General features: G+C 31.4%; 4 protein-coding genes and 1 long non-coding RNA gene across 7 annotated transcripts; 2 read left to right on the top strand and 3 right to left on the bottom strand.

Moving 5' to 3' along the window:
* The first annotated feature begins 2,605 nt into the window (after positions 1–2,605).
* On the top strand, positions 2,606–4,831 carry LOC122631445 (vasopressin V1a receptor-like). The gene is made up of 6 exons (XM_043817137.1): positions 2,606–3,336; positions 3,429–3,636; positions 3,756–3,850; positions 4,072–4,370; positions 4,489–4,620; positions 4,703–4,831. Exons 1-6 carry the CDS (start codon positions 3,062–3,064, stop codon positions 4,798–4,800), a joined length of 1,107 nt encoding a protein of 368 aa, XP_043673072.1. The 5' UTR covers positions 2,606–3,061; the 3' UTR covers positions 4,801–4,831.
* LOC122631472 lies at positions 3,440–4,396 on the bottom strand. Its single transcript, XR_006327714.1, has 3 exons — positions 4,255–4,396; positions 3,687–4,169; positions 3,440–3,571 (listed from the first exon to the last, which is right to left on the bottom strand). It is a non-coding gene; the product is annotated as an uncharacterized LOC122631472 (long non-coding RNA).
* Positions 4,832–5,338: 507 nt separating the features above from the next.
* LOC122631460 lies at positions 5,339–9,064 on the top strand. The gene is made up of 4 exons (XM_043817174.1): positions 5,339–5,999; positions 6,293–6,509; positions 6,870–7,073; positions 8,553–9,064. Exons 1-4 carry the CDS (start codon positions 5,952–5,954, stop codon positions 8,963–8,965), a joined length of 882 nt encoding a protein of 293 aa, XP_043673109.1. The 5' UTR covers positions 5,339–5,951; the 3' UTR covers positions 8,966–9,064.
* Positions 8,694–11,317, bottom strand: LOC122631435 (RAB6A-GEF complex partner protein 2). 2 transcript variants are annotated; one of them, XM_043817114.1, is made up of 8 exons: positions 11,299–11,317; positions 11,124–11,208; positions 10,758–10,970; positions 10,548–10,669; positions 10,358–10,465; positions 10,076–10,225; positions 9,881–9,993; positions 8,694–9,794 (listed from the first exon to the last, which is right to left on the bottom strand). In XM_043817114.1, exons 3-8 carry the CDS (start codon positions 10,877–10,879, stop codon positions 9,264–9,266), a joined length of 1,146 nt encoding a protein of 381 aa, XP_043673049.1. In that variant the 5' UTR covers positions 10,880–10,970; positions 11,124–11,208; positions 11,299–11,317; the 3' UTR covers positions 8,694–9,263. The 2 variants fall into 2 exon arrangements, with proteins under 2 accessions (XP_043673049.1, XP_043673060.1); XM_043817125.1 differs by lacking the exon at positions 11,299–11,317 and having other exon boundaries at positions 11,120–11,292.
* Positions 11,318–11,713: 396 nt separating this feature from the next.
* Positions 11,714–14,355, bottom strand: LOC122631450 (DNA repair protein xrcc4-like). Of its 2 annotated transcripts, XM_043817161.1 has the most exons (3): positions 13,924–14,355; positions 13,052–13,867; positions 11,714–11,799 (listed from the first exon to the last, which is right to left on the bottom strand). In XM_043817161.1, exons 1-3 carry the CDS (start codon positions 14,053–14,055, stop codon positions 11,755–11,757), a joined length of 993 nt encoding a protein of 330 aa, XP_043673096.1. In that variant the 5' UTR covers positions 14,056–14,355; the 3' UTR covers positions 11,714–11,754. The 2 variants fall into 2 exon arrangements, with proteins under 2 accessions (XP_043673096.1, XP_043673087.1); XM_043817152.1 differs by lacking the exon at positions 11,714–11,799 and having other exon boundaries at positions 12,273–13,867; positions 13,924–14,352.
* Between the last annotated feature and the right edge of the window lie 1,375 nt (positions 14,356–15,730).

The raw sequence follows: 15,730 nt of genomic DNA, 5'->3' as shown, positions 1-15,730 counted from the left end.
TCTCTCTCTCTCTCTCTCTCTCTCTCTCTCTCGCTAGCTCTCATAAGCCGTAATAACCAGGCCGACGCCGAAGAACGATGTCGACAATGATAAACGTCTTTACTTGCTACGCCTGCGAAAAGCAGAAGACACCGAGTTACCGCTCGAGGACAGAGAAAACGCAAAGATATTGCACGACCTGCGGCACGAAGGGCTAAAAGAGGAAGAACTAATGTGACGGTGATATAAAGTGACTTATGGGGCCAAACGGGAACTTTCGATTGCCTCGGGAAAATTGCGGCTCGCCGCCAACACGTTCACTGTGTACTATTCCCTTTATATCTATCTAACTACACGTATATACATACATATATATATATACACATACACATACACGCAGAGGTATTTGTATGTCTATGTACATATGTATGTAGGTATGTATCCATATCGAATACTTTTTGAATTCTTCCTTCTTATGCTACGCGAATAACGTCGATAATAACGCTACTTCCAGCTGACGGACCACACGAATGGTCATCGAAAGAGTTGGCAAGAAACCCATCTCCCTTTTATTCTACATTGTTACATTCGTATTCATATAAATGCATCGCTATTCGGTGACCTGCCAAATCCGCAAATTTCGATCGCTAGCAAATCTGGCTATTTTGTTCGCATACTTCACAAGCACGTATGTATCTAGTATAATATACATAATGCTCCTTTTTTATTCTATCTATATCTATTTCTTTCTCTTTCCTTCTCTGTCTCTCTCTCTCTCTCTCTCTCTCTCTCTCTCTCTCTCTCTTTCTCCGTCTCTCCGAGTTTTTCTCTCAAATCGAAATCTTCCATTATATATTTGTAGGAGATGAGAGCTCGATAGTACATACATCCAGTGGATACATACATATTGAAATAATAATATATTGAATATATAAAATACAATTTCTTTCTTTCTCTCTCTCTCTCTCTTTCTCATAACTCAATGCAAATTCTCAATGCATAACTCTATTTCTACAATAGTGATTGTTTCTTAAAAGTCCTTCATTTCTACTGCAATGAAAAAATTGAAGATATTAAAAATTATACATTTATACATACTTAAGAAAAATATTACTTTCATAGATACTACTATTAATTATAAAAATAAAAAAAATATAAGAGTAGAAAATTAATGATTTAAAAAAAACTGTTCCTAATATGAGAGTGTTATATAAATATTATATATATATATATATATATATATATATATATATATATTCTGCTTATATAAATATTCAGAATCTTAGAATACTTGTTACATTGATATTTCATATCCTAGATATTTCGTAATACTTCATTAGCAGTTTATAACAGAAAAACGTAAGAAATATAGTAAATTAAGATAGCTCGTAACTTTTCCGCTTAGATGTCTACTTGACCCGACGAAGAACTACACGCCTATTTAATTGTTTCTACTTAGCAATTCTAAGCGAGCCGATGAGTATCAGCAAGTTTATATTCCTCGACTGAATAAACTTGTATCATGAAGAATATAATATTTACTTGACATTTATAGAGTAACTCCATTTTATTATCTGCACTTCATTATTTCTTATTTTATGATCGTCCATAATGTCTTTAAAAGATAATCTCTATGATTTGTTCCCATTTTTATAAAACGTAAAAAGAAAAAACTAAATATTCGTAGAATTGCTCGTAAAAGAAGATAAAAAAGTTTACAATGACGGATCGTGCGTATTTTGAGAGATCTTTGGGAAAAGAAGGTCAACCCTAATTACGTGATCCTTCCAAAACTTTGTTAAAAAAATAAACGTGTTTCTCAAAACCGGACAAATTCTGTAATGAATCCAAGTCGGCAAATGAGTAAACGACCAAGGTCGTTCAGACGATCGACTAGTTGACGAGAAAAAGAAAAAAAAAGACACATTGGCTAACCTCGTGGATTGAAAATATCAAGATGAAAGATAATTAATAATTTGATTGCAAAAATTTTTCGAATATTTTTTTATCAAGTTAATATATATACACATGTACAATAGTCAGATAATTTACATTTTTATTGACTGAATTTTTGTGACTCAAATGTCAAAACATTTCTCTTAGAATAAATATATAGTTAAAAAAGTATCTAATTATGTAGATATATAAATACATATAATATATATAATAAATAAATATATAAATATGATATATAACTAGATATAATAATATAATATATATGTAAATATGTATCTACGTATGAATCATCTCCAAATAGTTCAATATCATTCGCAAGGAGTATTCGTATACTATATTCGAGTATTGAGATAGAAGCAAATTAAATGCTGATAAAAAAAAAACCTCGCAAACGTGTGAACGACAATAGACCCGTGTATATGATTCATAGCTAGCACTTTTTATTTCACAAGAAGTACTGTCCATCAAGAAGTACCGATCACTTCAACAACGATTCTCTCATTGACCCTTGGCATCTTACCATTGAAAAACATAACACGATGAGAATTAATAAATCATTTACTAATACGTCACTCAAAAAAATAACAAGACATCATAATTCATTTATCGACGAAGGCATTGGTGCGCGTTGAAGAGAAAAAAAAAAATAATAAAGAACAAGATGGACTTTGCATTCAAGAAATTGGCATCTATACGACAACGCATCGAGCTGTGTTTCCATCAAAAGTTCTCGGGACTTGCTTTAGAATAGAACGTAAACTCGTTTTTGGATTTGTGCTTTTTTATCTTTTTTTATGAGACTTCTTGACGAGTGGACTTCATCAAAGTACAGCGATTCGTTCGTGAAAATATTTTTGAATTTGATCGTAAAAACGGATTACTCCTCTTCAATTTAAGAAAGATATATTTCGAAGAAACTTCAATATGTGGTATTATACCGATAAGAAGGTTATTTCGACAAGAACGGAAGTCGATATGAATATTCAATTGGCAGAGTTTTCAGTCGCACATACGTTCGAACGATACGCATAGATGCGCAATCGTCTTCGAAAACTTATTCGGATTAGTTCAGTGGTCCATCAAGGAGTGCCGATCAAAAGTATTTTTTGTGCTAAAAGAAGAAACGATGAATAAGAAAGAAAATTCGTCGTTTATAGATGATAGTCGGAAAGATGGCAGAGACGAGTATCTCGCTAAATGGGAGATCGCACTTTTAACGACTATATTATTTGTCACTGTCTTTGGAAATAGTTTGGTATTGTTTTCTATCTATTTAAGAAGATATCGTGCCCGTAAAAAACTCAGCAGAATGTACTTCTTCGTTATGAATCTTAGCATCGCAGATTTATTGACAGGTTTACTCAACGTCTTACCGCAACTCGCTTGGGATATCACTTACAGGTAAGAATCTTTGATTTTTGAATCCGTTCGATTTTGTACTAAGTCATTGAGACAATAATGATGATAATTGAGAAGGATTTTAAATGAAATAGATTCCAGGGAGGGTTGGTGCTCTGTAAGCTAGTGAAATTCTTTCAAACGTTCGGCCCTTATCTAAGTTCTTACATTCTGACGGCAACGGCGATCGACAGATATCATGCAATTTGTCATCCTCTCAGTTATTGCAGATTTACGTCTAGAAAATCAAAAATAATGGTTTATTGCGCTTGGTCTCTCTCATTGATTCTGTGCATACCCCAGGTATCAAAATCACGACTCACAAATTTTTCTATTTTTTACCATTACTATACCTTAACGGATATGGAAAGAATAGAGAATTTATCGAATATCGTTCCTATCGCCATTTTATTAAATTCCAGTTATTTGTGTTTTCGTATCGAGAAGTAACGCCAGGAATTTGGGACTGCTGGGCAACTTTTGACATAAAGTTTGGCGAAAGAGCGTACGTCACATGGTAAGCGATATTCCGTTTGCTCTTGTCTCTCTTTCTCTTTCATCTTTGCTTCCTTCCTTCCTTCCTTCCTTCGTTTCTTGCTTCCTTTCTTCCTTCCTTCCTTCCTTCCTTCCTTCCTTCCTTTTCTATTATCATTTCCTCGAATCAAGATTTACTTTGCTTCTCATTATTACAAGAACGTAAACGCAGAGGAAAGTTTTGTGAGTTCATTCTTAACGTAGGTACAGTCTAATGGTCTTCCTCTTACCATTCATCGTTCTGGTATATACCTACATTGGAATTTGCGTCGGTGTGTGGCAAAGTAATAGAATGTCCGGTGCTGCCGACGATAGAACATACATTAGAAGTGTCAGTGGGTTGGCTCGTAATCGAAGTTCATTCATTTCTAAGGCAATGATCAATACCATAAGGCAGACTATAGCTGTAATCACTCTCTATGTTATAACGAGCATTCCGTTCATCGGATGCGAACTCTGGGCAGTCTGGGATCCCGAAGCTTCTAAATCATCTTTCGTTAATGGTAAGTAAAAGTTTGTTAGTAGGGATCTCAAAGGAAACGATTCTATGGTAAAAATTTTATCAATATTTATTAAAGACCTTATCGAAGGTTAATCCTTTATCTTTTCTCGTTTTTTCAGGTCCCACGTTCACCATCCTGGCTCTTTTAAACAGTTTAACCAGCTGCGTTAATCCATGGATATATTTATCGTTTAATCAAGAACTATGCGTAATACTAATGAATTACTTCTGCAATCGGCACGAATATTACGGTATAAACATTTTTCGTAAACCTTCTCACAATTGTATAACCGAACGATAATGCGTTGGAAAAATAAAATTCTATATTTACAGGTCACGGAATATATTGCACTAACACAAACGACACATCGACGAGGACATCGTTGATGTCCAGAATATCGCGATATGCTGGTTCAGTAATATTTCGCTAACGAAGAGAACTCGACGATATGTACAAGTCAACAAAAAGAAAAGAAAGAACAAAAATGCATTTTCTCGTCTCTTTTCGACGACACGTGCATTATCAGGAGACGATATTAATTAGCTTTTAATTTTAATCTGATATGTTAAAGAAATATTTTTATATATCATTATTATGTAAACGCACTCTCACAAATTATTCCATTAAATTCACATTCTTTTTGCATTCTTTTCTATCTTTTATATATTGAAAGATGCCATTACGAATTTGCATTATGCTCGAAAATTCCGTATAAATTTGTAGCCGATATATAATATTGTATATACGTAAGTGCACATAGAAACTTATGAATATACACGGTTTACATGCTCGTTTCACGTAATAAAATGAGGCGAAAAAGATTCGATTCGAAGCGTGCTCACGTTGAAGCATTTTTAAGGACGTTTCCAAGTCGTAATTTCCATCGTATCCTCCTCTCGACGAACGACATTCTTAGCGATCTGTTATACTTGCACGGTTCTGCCTCATTAGTATTTCTATCGAACGAGCGTCTATTATGTTTCGACGTTTGTATTCCCCATGTTTATACCGATCAACTCAGGGATTCTCACGACGATGCTGATGTCGCACAGCAGGAGCGTATACTGACGTAGATTAAGTATTTTTCTTAACATCTCCTTCGTTAAATATGATAGAAGGAAAAGAAATGTCCCTTGAAAAACGTACTGAGCGTAGTCTTAATTAACCTGATTGCGATTGTCTCCATTATTTTCTTCATGAATACTGTTCGAAATGCGACACGAACTCCTTGAAAAAAAATCTAAAAAAATTGGAAGGAAAAATGTTGATACTTTCCTGGAAAAGTAAACGATGCACTCGGCACGCCGCAAGAACTCAAACATGAATGAATGAGAACCCCTTACCGGAACACCTGAATACTTAATAAACGGATAAAATTAACATTAATAACGACTGTCTGTGCCCGATCCACATTTTATCCGAGGACAAACGAGAACGACGCTCGGCCAAGATATATTCCATACGGGGGCGTCATTTGAGGAGGACTACTCTCTAGTTTTTCATTCTTCGCTCGGAAGAGGAGTGAAAATTCGAAAGACTTTCTCCAAACGAAACAGTGGCCCACGTCCGATCCAATCTGGCATGGAACAGAATCCGGAAAGATATCCGAACGAATTATCGAGAAACGAGGTACTATCATTTACGACTCCTCTCGCGATCGAAGCTATGCTTTTATATCAGTCGAGAGGCAATATAAAGGGAACAAAGAGAAAGAAAAAGACAGATAGATAGTTTATATATATATATATATATATATATATATATATATGTATGTATGAATGTATGTATGTATGTATGTATGTATATGTACATGTACATGTGTATATATATATATATATATATATATATATATATATATATAAAGAGAGAAAGAGAAAGAGAGAAAAAAACGGAAAGAGGCAAAAGGGGTATTTCTTTTTCAGTCGGAAAATGAGAGCAACGACGAGGAATACGCGCGTTCTCCCATTTTACTCGATCTCGACGAGAATTCAAAGCAACAAGAGCTACGAGAAATGGAACATGAACGAGATCGTGAACGACAACGGCAGGACATCGTCAACCACCAAGAAACGATTTTACCGAATGTTCTATCGACGGCCGATCAACACCTACAGGATCAATTATCGCAAAGTGCATCAGGTACCTTTCGAGTGATTCATCGTATTGCTCGTCGCGGTATATTCGACGGATCTTGGTAATCAACGAAATGGAAGAAAACGGTTGGTTTAGCGAACGAACGATCGATGCTCCTCTTTTATTCGCTTCTTCGCAATTAACTTAAAAGAATCAAATGTGCCTTATTTCGTAAAGAGATTATCGCACTCTTCGAGATTATCATTTAGAAAAATGGCCTGTTGGGAGAACGATCCAAGAAAAAGAAATTCAACTTCGACGGTTCCAACGCGAAGAAGCGAATTAAGGTCCCTCGAATGTCCTCGTCGAATGCGGTCCTCGATTAAAGCTATCGGTAATCGCGTCATTAGTAAATTTTTCCTGCAGACGATCCGACCGTGATTCGACGTCAATCCCTGAGAAGAAGATGGCAAGATCCTAATAGTCTCGAGGAACGCCAACAAACTTCAGACAATGTGTTAATAATAAGAGTACCGGAACCAGAAATAATAGGTGGCCATCCACAATTGGAGATACTTCATGAAACGAATATAAAATCGGTACAGCGTGAACCCTCGCAAACTGAAAAAGGTGAAAAATATATCGAAATTAGTATCGTAGATCTAATTACGATGAATCTAAGCATCCTGATAACTATATCTTCGTTGGTGTTATTTCCAAATACGTTTATTAAAGATTTCGCGATAGATTTAACAAAGGGGACTGCTTAACCGTGGCGAATCAAGTTCGTCGTACACTTTCGAAGAAAAAGTATTTTCAGGCAATCTAGTTTCTAGTTCTCGTTGCAATAACATTACCCGTAGATTCTTATCCCGCGTACGTTGAATCTGTCTTACGAACGTAGAAACGATCTCTTCCCTCGATTTTTGGTCCACGATAGGATTCTCTTCCTTGCGATAAACGAGATACGATAATGATTTTGGGGCATCGCTTTTCTCTTCTTCCTCTATCGCATATTTCTTTTTACTCTTACCCATTATTTGATAAAACAAATGTAAAATCAATTGCGTGATCCAGCTGTTCTTCCATCGGCTCCAATGCCGTTTATTTTCGCAATGGATGCGCCGATCGTTCATCTTCTCTTGCCTAACCCCGTCACTTTCCATCGACTCTTCTTCTTTCTCATTTTTTATGTTATCAGCGACTACCATGTCAGACTGCTCTATCTTCCCTATAATCGATTTTGATGATCCTCGTAAAAGATCTCCGTTAGTTCCCACGAAAACTTCACGAAAGAATCCCTTGGAAAGTTCTTCGTTCGACATGTATGAACAACCATCGTCGTGATTGACGAAAGCCATTTCTGTAGATTTCTCCGTCAAATTTATTTTTTTCCCATGATTCTTCGTCTTCGCATCAAAATTTATTGAAAAATCCTCGCTATCGTGGGGATACTTCGTTTCAAGGTTCGATATGCGTTGCAGGAGAAACATCATTGTCATTTTTTCACGAGTATGAGGCAATGGATTTTTGAAATACTGTGCATCATTTAATTTCATCCCTAACGAGCATAACGAATGCAAATATGAAAAAGTACGAAGCGAACGGCCGACAATATTAACTAACCTTTTCGGCTCGACTTCATTTTTAATCAAATTTTTTAACTTATCCGGAATAAAATCACAAAATTAAATTTTTACAATTGGATTCCATTCAACATCATTTTTAGTTTATATTTTCATGTCATTTGTAAAAGTACCGGGACATCGTGCGAAATTACGAATTTATTCTATACGATATTTTTAAGGAATTGTCAATTTTGAACTTGTTTTCATTTATTTTTTATCAAATTCACCCATCTTTTTACCAATTTCATCCATCTTAGATCTTAATGATAAAACAAAATACATATATATTATCTAACGAGATATTAAATCCACGAGATATCGAATATGCAATCGAATTGACTGCTATAGATAGACTCAAAAGAGTTAGCGACATGCGAAATACAATTTAACTGAACTAAATTAAAAATAATCGAATGAAACAGAGTTTATTCGATCGATCATTGCGTACGCAGATTCTATTTCCCATTCGTTTTTATTTCAGACTACAAAAAGTCAGCATGCGATCGCGAACGAACGAGAATGAGAGACATGAATCGCGCTTTTGAACTTCTCAGATCAAAACTTCCAATATGCAAACCACCAGGTAAAAAACTGTCTAAAATTGAATCACTAAGGCATGCTATAACATATATCAGACATTTGCAAAGTTTATTGGAACCTCAATACAATTACGTTCCAAATGTATCGGAGAGAACAACGTATTACGGGAATCATACGATACCCTTCGAAATACATCATCCTAATCGATGGGAACCTTTTAACTACTATCGTTATAATCCTGATCATCACAACCCTTACGTCACTCCGTCTCCTCCCAGTTTGACATCATCCTTGCATCCGCGATTATCCTGTGATCCTGAAGAACGACCATTCCCATACGACTCGCGGCATTGAAATATTAAAGAAAAAAAGAAAAAAACCATGTACTTTAGTATACATATTAAATCATATTTAAGTTGCAATAAAGTAATAAAGTTTTCGTATTTCCTTTATCACCGCAGTACTTTTATTATTATTATTACTATTATTAATATTATATATACATACACACACACGCGCGCACGTGTGTGTGTGTACACCTATAAACCTACGTGTGAAATAAATTATAATATCAATATTCTTTTATCGTAAAAAATCTTCTGTTTCTTTCAAAGAGACAACAATAACGTAACCACCGTCGAAGTTATGACGACTAAATGACAATATTATATCTTGTTTGTTGAGCCGTATTTGGCGGAACCGTTGTAGGGTGTATATGAAGAGGTAAATCCCAAATCATCGTTTCAACATCCAAAGTCGAAGGACCGTGCCAACTGACCGTGTGTTCATAAGGCATTTCAACTAATTTCGAAGTAGTTACGAATTCAAAATGTAATCTCCACCTTAACGTTACCAGTTCTGTCGTAAAATCTGGTGTTACGTGTAATGGTATAGGTAATACCAAATGAGAATATTTCAAACCCAAACACATTTCATGATGTTTGTTATAACTAACTAAAGTTGGTATTGTCGACTTTCCTCGTCTGTATTCCTCCGCAACATGTTCCTCCGATTGTAAAGCAACGGAGACTTGTACACATGATACAGTAGCGTTTGAAAAATCGAAAGTACCAACTATATCCTCTCCTAATTTATAAGAATTTTTAAAGAGACAAAATCTAACTACACGTCCACGTCCATTGGTTATATTATAAAAATTCGGACTTCTTCTTGCAGTTAAATTCTGGAAAGATTTCGTCTTATGTAAATATGTATGTAAATGTTATAATATAATTTTGTTACTTTCTTACAAACGTTAAAAAAACTAACCTGAAGAGTTTGAAGAGCTATGTCTAGTGGAGTTTCTCTATGCTGTGTTTCCATAAAAGGATTATTAGGACTTAAATCGACGCTATCGTTGCAAGTCGTTATTTCCGGTAATTCTATAAATAAAATACTTCTATGAAACATTAATAATATACAATTTTTTTTTATGGATATATAATACAAAATAAGAATAATTACCACTCAGAGATAATACTCTAAATGGTACACGTAGTAGTTTGATAACTGTGTTTACTCTTTGAGTTCCAATTGTAATTTTATAAGAATATTTTACTGCCTGGCCTCTATACGAAGGAGGAGCATCGCTTGGAATGGTTTCTCTATAAATATCTACAGATAAAATAATATTATACATTAATATGTATAAAACAGTTCCTTTACTATCTTATTTTTATATAATTTATCTAATATTGTACAATAAAGTTAATTATATATATTTTTCAAGTTATAATAACAACTTACATGTCTTACTTTCACCAGGCGATAATCTTAAATCACAGAATAAAATTTTTGGCTTTGTATTTAATATAGCATGACCATTGTCTTGTTGCCATGGTACAAAAGTTGTATCTGTAAAAATCCTTTAACTAAATAATCATCTTAACTTTACTCAAAAAACAAATGTAATTTGATAATAATCCTGTCTTCTTACTTGCATTTATTGCCGCCAATCTAGCAGTAGTATTCAACTTATCTGAAAGTACCACTTTACTATTCATAGAACATTGACAATGAATTTGAGCACTGGCCCAAGCAAGACTTTCAAAAATATCACTGCAATAAAATAGAATAACATTATTTTCTTAAATAAAGCTATGGCATTAATCTTTTAAATAAAACTATATGACATAAGTAATAATACCTGTGGCTCTGAGATATTTGATGAATTGGATTTGGAGGATTACTAAATGTAACAAAACATTCAATGACTTCTCCAGAAAAATATACAGATCCTCTGACAAGTTTTGCAGTAATTTCAATCATGTTTTAAAATGTTTAAATTTACATAACCTTGCTTAAAAAAATCTTTCTTGACAAAAGAGAGGTTATATTCTATCCATCCAGAAAATTAGAACTGTAATGTAAAAGAAATTTAAAATTTATATAAAACAAATATAAAAGAGAAAAAAAGAATATAAAATATATAAAATAAAATTTGTTTATATCAAAATCAACAGACATTTATTAATCAAGTAAAGTTAAAGTATATAGTCGAACGTGTACCTACATCATCTGTTATTGATAAAGTACGACAATTTTATACGCAACAATGTATTTTGTAAATTTAGCATTGCTAACTCAATTTAAATGATCTACAAGAGAAGAAATATGATTAATTATGAATGAAAATTTTCACTTTTATATACGATAGAGTGAGTTAATCGAACAGATTCGATATATACCACTACATCAACACATTCATTATACAAGAGCGTAAAGGCAAAAAAAACAAAAATAAATAGAATAGAATCTTAAATGAAATATTTGAATATCAGTACGAAAAACATATACATATTATATCAATGTTAAAAATAAATAGATAATATATTCTACTAAAAGTATTTTTTCTAAAACTCAATATATGTACTAATACATGGTTATATAATAAAAATATATTGCAAAACATTTGTTTGTAAAATTATCAGGATGTTATCCCAGATTTTAAAATCAAAATATACACAACATTGTGATATTGATACTTCAATAAATGAGTTAGTATCAAATTATACACAATATTATTTCTAATAAAATAAAAAGAATAAATTAATATTTATAAAAGTAATAGGAAATATAGGCCTTGGCTTTCAAGTCCATTACCATTATATACTTTTACTGGAAATATTGTTGATAACTTTCCTTTACCTCCTTGCTGGTATTGGAATACTAATGATGTTATTAATTGGCTGCAAAATACAATTTGTTTACCTCAATATACAGTAAGAAAGATAATACATAAGATTAATATTATAAAATTTAATATTTATATTTTCTTTATTGTTTATTTGATGTAGGAATGTTTTGTTAAAAATTTTATTGATGGAAAACGATTATTGTTAATTGATGCCTCCAGATGCATAAAAATTGGAATTCAAAATTTTCAACATATAAAGGTTGATATATCTTATAATTTATAATATTTTTTTACTTCATTTATATATATATATATATTATTTATACATATATATATATATATACATATACATATGCACATACATATATATGCTTTTTATATATATTATTTTTATATATTATTTATACATATATATACACATACATATATATGCTTCTTAAAATTATACATATCACTTTTTATAGCTCATTATGGATGGAATTCGTAAATTATATAATGTTGAACAAGAAGAATATAATAGAAGTATTAGTCTTCCCCCACGTTATCCATGGACACATTATTTATTATATAAAATACCTGGTGGGCCAATCCGTGAAAAAACTAAATGTACTGAACTTTTAAAAAAAATGGGAATACTTCATTTTGAAAATTGTTGTCCTATAGACCATTGGAAAATGTTATCAACTAAATGGCCAGATTTTCCTACTTATCTGTATGGTCTCAGCAAACGTAAAGATGTATATATCAGAGAAGAACATGTAAGACAACCAAGAGGCCATACATATTACAAAAATGTGCAACATTATCCTAGCTGTTTTATAAAACCAAATATAAATTAAAACAAAATACATATATATTTAATATTAATCATATGATGTAAAATTATCTTTTTTAAAGTTATTTTACAAAATATAGAATGTATAGTAATTCACAGCATGTGATACAATTTTTATTTATTTCTTTCTCCATTTCTCTTTAATGCATTAGTTGCATATAAACATATGCATATATATATTATATACAGAAAGTTATATAAATCTCTCAGTTATATATTTTGCATGATTAATGATTAAAAAAATGTATAATTTACATTTTTATCAAGTAAAATATTAAAAAATTACGTTTCCATTTTGTTATTGACTTCATTAATTTCACTTCATAAATAAAAGATATTAAATAAATTGCACATTGTTTGTACATAAATTACAAATATTATATATACTATATAATATATATAATACTAAAAACTTTTATTAAGAAAATAATTCTTCTTCTGATTCTTCTGCAAAATCTAGATGGCTTACATTTGATTTGATGGTACATGTCTCTGGCATTCGTAGTTCAAATTCACATTCACTTTCGTTACTTGATACTGATGATGTTGTAGATATACATTTCATTTTCTTATTTGGAATGTTATCAAAATAATTTTGTTTAATTGTTGTACTAGTCGTTGCTTCCATTTCATTTACAGTATTCCTATTAGTAAATTTATTCCTTTTGTGAGAAACATAAAAAGATTCTTTACTTTCTTTATCAGAATCTTCACTTTGATCCATGCATTTATCAGATTCTGGTTCTTCTAAATGTAATTCAATATTTTTTGTACTTTTATCATCCATGTCAGAGTCTTCGCTACTCTGATCTGTGCTTACATCATATATTGACTTTTGCGCACGTTCTGTACTTTTAAAACTATTTTCTAATTCCCTAATCTTTTTCTTTTTTGCATTTAATATTAAGATAAATTTTTTATACAGTTCCTTTTCCATATTAGTTTTCATTTTGATCATTTCCTCTATATCAACACTTAATTCTTTTTTGGTATTTATCAGTAACTCATTTTCTGTTTTTAATTTTGAAATTATTTCTTGTAAATGTTGTTGTTGTTTCAATAAGCCATATAAAGTTTCAGATATAGCAATAATATTAGAAATGGGACATACTGTAATTTTTCCTAAAATCCATCGTTTATTTCTTCTCCATTCAAATTTATTATCTTGAAGAAAGTATTGTATATCTGTATTTTTACCAGAAAAAGCATCTTTGGTTTCTTTTAAATATTCATTAAATGACTTAGAATGTTCTTGTGAATAATAATTTATATCATTTGTAAGCATCTGAAATTATTACGTATTATTACAATATAAAAATAATCTGGAAAGATAAAATTTACCTCTCCCATTAATGGAACAGCAGATGACTTAAATAACATAATCTTGAAATATGTACTTGTCCATTCGGTATATAAAATATATTGTATCTGATCAATTTCATTTAATATCTGCGCAATAGTTATATCTAACATTCCAAATGATATATATAGTAAGTATTAATAAACTTTATATATATGTAATACTTGCACGGATAGTCATTTCAAGGTTAGGTCACTAATATCTTGAAAAATAAAATGTCATCTCTTATTTAAAGACCCTTCTTTTCGGATTGGACAAAGTATTAAAAACTGTGTTACAATTTCTTGAGCTCGATTTTTTAATGTATCGATTATTCATACGATATTATAAATTAATTCCTTGAAAAAGATCGGTGTCACTTATCGATGATTTTAGAGCAATCTCTGAAAATTTATTTACATGAGAATTGACAGGTATGTTTCTGTCGATCATAGTGACATCTACCGAGCACGATGTGAACTATTGTTTCATTATCCACTCGTTACTACAATTTGAAATTTTTATTTTTAACAAAAGATTTTTAATTCTTTATAAAATTATGAAAAAACTTTATTACTCCGATTAATTTTAACATTAAATATTTTTTTAAATGATAGTATAAACATACATTACAAATTACAGGTCACTGAAATATCACTTCAGCAATTCGCGCAGGATATTAATATCAATTACCAAAAATGTAGTTTCCATGTTAGTTCGAATTATTCGATACTAGATGGTATTCAAAGTATCGATAATCGATCGAAGACAACGAATTTTTAAAAATTACATCATAGATATATATAAATTTGATTTAATTAAATTAAAAAGTTATTCCTATAAAGGATATTATTGTAGCCTATTGTAGTCCTATAAAGCACACTATGAATAAACAAATTATAATTATCTTGTTCAAGTTGCTATATAAAAAAATATTATTAAACTTGAAAATTTGTTTTGAGATAAGATTTCAAGAACGTACAATGTCGAAACCCAATCGTTATTCGAAATTTCTTTCCGCGGAATTTCAGATCAATGTCACTTCCAAGCATGAAGGTTTTCTTTTTGTCTCGACTTTTTAATTGAAAAAGTGACATAGAAACGGTTTTATATATCATTGAAAAGTAAGTTATCGTTTCGTCTCTTATAAGAGTTCAGAGTATGATGCAACGTCTGCGCGTTTATTCCGCATCCATATTGATGCTGTATGGCGTTAAACATTTAATTGTTAAGCCGCACGCTACAATTTTTTATTTTTTTTAACATAAAATGTAATCGATATGTAATTTTATTGAATGACGATGCCGCAAATTTGAAAGAATAACGCTTGGACAAGTAGATATTTCTTATCGAAAAAAAAAAAAATAATAAAAATGAAAAAAGAGATAATAAGCATTGTTAACATTCTATCTGACAATGAACTAAATCAATAATTCAATAAACTCAATCGTATAAAAAATTCTTAACGAAAACATTTCCGAATAGAAACTTTCTTTATTCTAATTCGTTTTAGATTTCAAAAGATATGGTGAAAGAGTTGACTAACGTGTTTTCATTAATATGTTTTCTTCTGAGCAATCGTTGTCTTTTCTAACAAACCGCAAAGACGGATATTGAAATCTGATAACCTTTCACCACGTTTTATCTTTACGACTTGTATCAATGGTAGTCATTTAGTTCTGCTATCGTGCCAAAGAATGCAATGACCTTTGAAAATAACTATGTAAACTAGGATTCTATGAAACTTAGGGAAAAAAAAAGAAAAGAAAAACATCAGAAAAAGAAAAAAATAAAGAGGCTAATGTTTCT

The sequence above is a fragment of the Vespula pensylvanica genome, chromosome 1 (genome assembly GCF_014466175.1).
Source record: "Vespula pensylvanica isolate Volc-1 chromosome 1, ASM1446617v1, whole genome shotgun sequence".
Classification (NCBI taxonomy): domain Eukaryota; kingdom Metazoa; phylum Arthropoda; class Insecta; order Hymenoptera; family Vespidae; genus Vespula; species Vespula pensylvanica.
Note: the sequence above shows the minus strand (reverse complement) of the source record. Positions and strands in the feature narration are given on the sequence as shown.